The sequence below is a fragment of the Schistosoma mansoni genome (assembly GCF_000237925.1).
Source record: "Schistosoma mansoni, WGS project CABG00000000 data, supercontig 0423, strain Puerto Rico, whole genome shotgun sequence".
In the NCBI taxonomy this organism is placed as follows: Eukaryota; Metazoa; Platyhelminthes; class Trematoda; order Strigeidida; family Schistosomatidae; genus Schistosoma; species Schistosoma mansoni.
In genome coordinates, this window is record NW_017386257.1 from 14,261 (window position 1) to 21,974 (window position 7,714).

The following is a 7,714-nucleotide window of genomic DNA, read 5'->3' on the forward strand; positions in this document are numbered from 1 at the left end:
AGACAGGAGTGAACTCCGTTGGGAAATGATGGAGGTATACGATAGATCACATGAAATAATCTCAATTTATCTACAATATGACCACTATCAATTAGATGTGCCAAGACAGAACTGCGTATTGTTTTTATTTGGCCCTTCCCAAACCATACTGGTAGATGTTCACTCATTCGTTGGTTAAGTTGCCTAGTAGTACGCCCGATATAGCTATCTTCACAGGAGCAGCTGAACTTGTAAATGCACATAGAGGAGGCCAACTCAGGTAACTTATCCTTCGTTTGAGTAGACATCACTGGTCGACTCGAGAAAGTCAATGCAAGATAGGCTGCGTAGAATTTCCTACCTCAATCATTTCCCAACGGAGTTCACTCCTGTCTCCTTCATATAGCAGAAGCCATAGGAATTCGTACATTCCACCCCAATTTATGTATACAGAAGAAATTCATAACCCCCTTATATCTAAACAGTTAAGTCCTAATTCCAACCGTCATATCAAAATAGTCCCTATCACTTTAATTTACTAAGATTTAACAATTTGAATCTATCCACTTGATTGTCACAGCTTATGCTTCTGTCAGTTGAATTAAGTGTTGAAGTAATCGTCTTTATCTGTTTCTATTCTATTTTTTGTTGTTGTATGAAGGTGATGATTGGCAAATTATCTGTGATGGTGTCTATTGGAAACAATCGTCAAACATTCGTTTAAAGCATATTTCCACAGAAGGGTTTGTTTAAGTCTCACTATAATTTGTTATCATTTTATTTTCCGAATGATGGTTATCACTAAACACTAAAGTTCTATTCTTATTACTCCATATAATCCATGATCACCCTCCATACAAACAGGTTTAATGTCTACGATGCGTGTTTTGGTTTTAACAGCAAAGTAAAAAACATTAACCCAGATATCTACAATGTTCCTTCTGCGAATATCTCTGATTTGATTGTTTATGCATTTCCGCACCAATTGCGTCCCATTTCAGTTCTTTCCTTATCAATCTTCTAGCGAAATACATTCTATACCTGACCATCACCATATACTACTTATGTGGACATAAGTAACCCACACCACAGTCCTAGTGTTCTGTGCTCTATTTTTTCACAGTATTATCGTCTTATTTGTCTGATGCAATTTCTTCTGATGTCCTGTATTTATGTGCTTAAATAGAATAAAGTAAATGTATTGACATTTTCAAACTTAATTTCAACGATCACTTATAAGGTGGTGGTTGGAAGTAGTCTACCAGAAACCTTGGACCTAGGTTTCGTGCTACTTCAGACTCATCAGTAAGGTGTGCGTGTAATCTTGGTGGAGCTGATGCTCCGTGTTGGATTCGATTCCATGTCACCTAGCTCCATAATCACAAATGTCACCACTGAGCTACTAGGGCCGCGAATGATCTTTAGGACTGAGATGTATCCACAACTATAATTTACCTCCAACCATCGATTCACATTTCAACATAGTACACACAGTGTCGAATCACCGAAACTAGTGGCCAAATTGCAAACTGATTGATAGAATTCGATCTGCGCTAAAAAGTATCTGACATACATGACATTGGTCAACACTGAGTGATCAATCAATTGTAAATAATCACTTATGCCAGTGTACTAACTTTACTTTGATATTCGGTAAATCTTCTGACTGAACGCTTGAATCGGTTTCCTAAGCTCTTCTGATAAGTCCAGGCTAAATCTACACGACAACTTGAACACAAGAGAAAAGGCATGAAACATGGCGTAAACTCTTTACTCCAAGGTTGTTATGTACAGAAAATTGAGGGTATTTATAACATTTTAGATGGCTTTGGGTCTCTGGACGTTTCTAGAACCCCACTAAACATAGTAGCAGGATAGGTAATCATCCATTGAAAAATGTGACACGTGACTCCCCACTTTCTAGATGTTTCCAAGACACTTCTGTTCAATGCTGATTGAGTAAAATGTTTCTCAGCGTTTCCACGGCCCCTTTGTGTTTTTTTCGAGGAATTTTCTAAATCATTCCAACAATGTTATTGTTATGTCTCGTAGGTTGAACGCTTTATTCGGATCCTAGCTATTCGGATAACCCCAGGCTAGCACTACTCAGCGACTTGAAAGACCAGAGAAGCACTTTACTACAAGGTTCAATTATGTACAGAAAAAACAGGGGTCTTATAGTAACTAAAAGACCTTGAGATCCCGTAGTAACAGTATGTAACAGCCAATCAGGACCTTGTTATTTTAGTAGCATAGCTTCTAACTAACCGCTGATTGGTTGGGCTCTTTATGAGCCTCTCTGGAGGCTCTGATAGAGTTTATTGTAAGCCGACCTAACACCTCCCTTTTTTTTGAAGATTCGAAGATTAGATTCTGATTTTTAAAAAAATTATCTGTAGGTTGAAATTCTCCAACATTTCCTCCCCCACGAAATAATGTTGGATCTTCATATCTCCAATTTACAATTAATATGACTTTATTTAGAACACATTTCTCGTATTGAATGCAGAATCCACTAGAAATGAATAGATGATGATGAACGATATTTGATTTTAGGTCATCGGAATTTGGCTTTTCTGAAACATCTCCATCAAATTCATTAAGATTTTCACTGGAGGATATTTGATAGCTAGGGGAATCATCATCTAATGAAATTGCCTTAGGTTTTTGATCAGCATTTGATTCAACCGACTTAGTTTCCTCATCTTCATAAGAATTTTCATCAAAATCATGTGCACCATTCCAGCTTTCTTGGCCGATATCATGTAACCCGTAGTTTAATTCTGACTGAAGTTTGTCTTCAGAAATCGGCGGATTGAGTGGTGCTTCATTAGACTTTGGGCTCAGGGCTTTGTCTACGGAACCTTGTTTTTCTTTGACATCTGATACTGTCACAGTTTCATGTGCATTTAGCAAGATATTGTCTTGCTCTGAACCGGCCAACTTACCCATTTTGCCTTTTCCATCAGATGTGAAGGGAAATGAACCCTCAACTGGGCGTTCTTCTGGGACGGCCATTTTAGCACCATTATTGAAAAACTTGTCCAAGACTGTTTCAAATAGTTGCTGCTGGAAGGCTAGCATCTGTTGTTGCCGGTGCTCTAAGATTATCAGCGCCTGTTCTAAAGAAATCGTCATTTTTTTCTGCTGATAATAATAATAACTCCGAAAATTCACCGGCAATTATTACAGCTTGTTTGATTACCAAATCACGTCTCGGTTGCTGTATTTCTTTTTGCCAGAATCCTCGACGACAATTGTTGTATTTTTTTGTGTACCAAAAACCCCGACAACAATTGTTTTTTTTTGCCGAAATCCCCGTCGCCACTGTTATGTCTTGTACGGTTGACCGCTTTATTCGGATCCTAGCTATTCGGATAACCCCAGGCTAGCACTACTCAGCGACTTGAAAGACCAGAGAAGCACTTTACTACAAGGTTCAATTATGTACAGAAAAAACAGGGGTCTTATAGTAACTAAAAGACCTTGAGATCCCGTAGTAACAGTATGTAACAGCCAATCAGGACCTTGTTATTTTAGTAGCATAGCTTCTAACTAACCGCTGATTGGTTGGGCTCTTTATGAGCCTCTCTGGAGGCTCTGATAGAGTTTATTGTAAGCCGACCTAACAGTTACCAATCACCAAGACATCTTGTTTATAGCATCGTATCTTCAATTGACACATCTTGCAATCTTTATAATAAAAGAAATCATTCAGAATTTTACAGTTAGCTTGAAACCAGTATATTATAATCTTTCGTACACTAACCGTTCTTTCCGATACATTTATATACGGTTCATTGAGTTGCGTTCATGACTGTGCTATGTTTAAAGAGATTACAAGATCATCTAAAATCAGTGAACGGAACAGAGGATCCTCAACACAACGACAAGACAAGTTAAACTATTCTAATTAGCCTTAGCCCTGCTAACTAGAGATAGAAGACCAGATTCAACCGAGAGAAAAGTATATCCCACAAGCAGTCGGAAGTATGAACAAACAGACACACAACTCAAGTGTATACAGTGTAAAAATGTCCCTGAGAAAATCAAACAAAAATAATTTATTTTTTCATAGTTGAAATCATGAGTCAATTGAAGCTAGACCATAATGAAAAACCTGGAAGCACTGGACGACCGTCTCGTCCTATTATGAGACTCCGCAGTGACAGTGCGCATCCACGGTCCCGCACCCGCGAGATGCGAATCCAGGACCTACCAGCTTCGCGCCGGAGCACTTACCTGATAGACCACTGAGCCGGCATCCAATGGTGTTAACGTCTAACTTTAACTGATCCATGAAGTTAGGCAACCGTTCACGTAATATGTATGTATTAAACATTTCATTTCTCTTTTCTTTGTCGTTTCTTTTTTAGATACCTTCATTTATCAGGTAAACGATATAGTAGACCTATATCTGGACAATATGAAGTATCTTCAACTCCAAAATTAACTAATGCAATTACATGGACAACTACAGAAGGTGTATATATTGATCCAATTGATTTTTTAAATAAATCAACATATTTACATGATGAATTCTGATATTGTTTGATAAATATTGATGATCATTTCTTTTAAAAGGTAAGTATAATTGAACTTTAATGGTCTAAATATATGGTATTTATATTGTGGAACTCAGCCTGTAGCTCCTCTGGGGGATACTGCCGCCGGTCTCAAGCTCGGATAAAGGAGGAGGGTTGAGGATGGGGTTAGTGACCCCATCCCGTAGAAAACTAACTCGCTAAAATTAACGCTAACCAGGAAAAATAATTCAAACCATTTAAACTCTGTCCTGGGAATTGAAGGAAGAAGATTTGTTACCCAATTTCGCATAAAGATGTTCATGTAATCACAAATGATTGATCACTGGGTGGTGATCAATGTCATGCGTGTCAAGTCCGTATTATGTTTATGTAATAAACCATCACTAAAAGATGACTCTAAACTAGATTGAAACATTTTTCTAGTTGTTCCTGTTTTTTCTTTTAGTAATTTCTACTCTGATATCAGCTCATTTCAAAAAGTACCAACTGCCTTGACGTGAGATGTTTTATGGTGTAGGGGTAGGTTAGAAGAAAGCTAGGGGCGGCCAAACCAAATCCATGAAGTCACTGACAAGTGGACTGAGATATGTTGGTAGGTAGGTGTAGACTACCTGGTTGGGATCCGCGAGATGATAGCAATCTATGGTTAGAGACCTTGAATGAAATGGTTCAAAATCGTTTGCAATAGCGAAGGTACATTCACACTTTGTGTTCTCCCAAATTCTAATCTTCTGAATTCTTCATGTCTTTATCTTTTTTTCTCTTTCCAAATTTATTTCACTGCATCATACTTCTTGAATAACATCTTCAAACCCTAATCTTTCGGATTACTGCTTATACTCTTACTACTTCTACCATTATGGGATTTGAGTCAACAGTTGCATCTCTGTGTAAATGTGGTATTGCAACTTGAATTGATGTACGTACGTACGCAGTTCTACATTGTTGCTAACTGACTGACATGTTTATATGTAGTTTATTCAATCTAAATGAATGATGTCACTTTTCTCTTTACAACTCTCTCTAGCAATAGTTTTTGTATAATAAAATAGAGTAAATAGTTAGTGTTTGTTAAAACCAATGGCAGTAAAAAATATTCTAGTTGATCATAGTTACTGATTTACAAAACCTTGCCACGTGCATACAACCACTGTCACACAAGTCCTATTCACGGCCTTCTCGTAGCATTACTGTTGTTTACGAAATTGAGGGAACGAAAAGCGAATGTTTGACGCTTTAACCGGGTTGGTGAATATGGAGGATTCATCTAGGTGAGTTGGTAAGCCCTGATTCCAAACCAATAGTGCATATGGGCTCCAGGATTCTGAATGAACAAATGGCGTATAAACCAATTACTGATCACCAGCTAACATTGGACTGCATCTCCTCACGATGCTCCACTGCCTTGTGGATCAGACCTTTAGGTCAAAGGCTTGGCGTGTGTCCCCCTAAGAAAACCACCTACTTCGATTTGGGCACCCGGGCAATATCATAACCCTTACACAAATCGAATAATTTATGTATCGCATATGTATTTGGCGCCTCTTTTTACTAATGTTTATCTCTTTAAATCAGTCAGTCAGCTGCAACGTATTGTGATATTATATATTCTATAATAATGTTTACTATCACTACACTTCTTTTATTTTACTTTTCTCTCTCTCTCTCTTTAGGAAGGTCTTTCGTTAATCTCCGTAAATATTAACAAATTTATAGAAATTGTACATTTCAGTGTGTGTGTGTTTTTTATGTGGGATGCACAATCCCAATCTCTATCTCCATCAACATCTTCATGTGTAAATACTACCTTGGTTTGTCATAGAAACAATGTGGAAAAAAACGTTCAAATAAATGTGTATTCTTTAAATTATTTGATTGAATTTATAGAAGAATTACTAACACTTTTCGGACTCTCCATAATAGGATGAAACGGTCGTAAAGTAGTGCTTCCAGGTTTTCCATGGTGGTCTAGCTTCAACCCCCGAATTCCCTGGTACGGCCGAGAGTGGGGAGAGTCCGCTCTCCCTCTCCAAATGCTCTCACATGGCCACGCGAATATATAGTCTCTGCCATGCAAGTCCTACTCACTGCCTTCTCGTGGCGAGGGTGTTGTTTATGAAATTAAGAGGACGAAAAGCAAATGTCCGGCGCTTTAACCAGATTGGTGGATGTGGAGTGTCCACCTAGGGGAGTTGGAAAACTCTCATCCCAAACCAATCATCCACATGGGCTCCAGTATACAAAAGGAAGGAATGGCGTATGAACCAACTGTTGGCCACCGACTACTATGGGACTGCATCTCCTTACGATGCTCCACTACCTTGTGGATCTGACCTTCAGGTCAAAGGCTTTGGGAGTGGCCCCCTATGAAAACCACCTGCTTTAGTCTGGGCACCTGAGTAGTATCACAGCCCTCACACAAATCAAATGAGATTTGTGTGGTGCATATGTATCTGGTGCTTCCTTGTACCAATATTGATGTGTTTAAATAAATAAAGCTTTAATTGACTCACGCTTTCAACTATGAAAGTACTAAATCTCCACAAAACCCTTCTGATACTAACATATTAGTTTGTTACTAAGTCATATGATCGTAATTATTAACAAATGGTTATCGTTTACTAAACCTTAGATATAATGTATCACCTTTAGAAAGTAGGAGAATGAATAAGATTTCAATCTAGATCTGTTCTAAATTTTGCCCCTTTTCAATTATCACATGACAAGATTGTCAATCAAAACACTGATTTATACGATCTTGGCCATGTGCCAAACCAATGACTCATTAACTAGTATGACCAACTTGGGGTCAACTCTGAATCCTTTTTGGTCCTTCTCATTTAGTCTTGCCTGTTTAGTTCAAAACACAATCTCAGTCTCCACTGTATGAATAGTATTTCTCAGACATATTTAGTTTATATGCAAGCAGATCAGACCCCTTCCAACCTTAAAAAAGAAAATAATGATTATACAAGATCAGGCCAAAAGTGAGTGTGAGTTTGAGAGACTGTAATTAATAATTTGGGAATAAATTAAGAATAATAACTCATATAATAATATCAGAAGGGGTTTTTGTGGATATTATATTAATTTTATTAGTTGAGATCATGAATCAATTGAAGCTAGACCACTATGGAAAACCTGGAAGCACTGGACGGCTGTTTCGTCCTATTGTGGGACTCCTCAGC

The 7,714-nt window shown here is 38.0% G+C and overlaps 1 protein-coding gene across 1 annotated transcript in view; it reads left to right on the forward strand.

Moving 5' to 3' along the window:
• Positions 1-6,371, forward strand: part of Smp_199700 (stromal cell-derived factor 2 precursor-like protein) — a 9,989-nt gene extending 3,618 nt beyond the window's left edge. Inside the window, exons 3-5 of the mRNA XM_018792273.1 lie at positions 641-722; positions 4,356-4,563; positions 6,200-6,371. Coding sequence (XP_018644739.1) covers positions 641-722; positions 4,356-4,524 — 251 coding nt within the window. The 3' untranslated portion in view covers positions 4,525-4,563; positions 6,200-6,371. The remainder of the gene's footprint in view (positions 1-640; positions 723-4,355; positions 4,564-6,199) is intronic.
• The last annotated feature ends 1,343 nt before the right edge of the window (positions 6,372-7,714 follow it).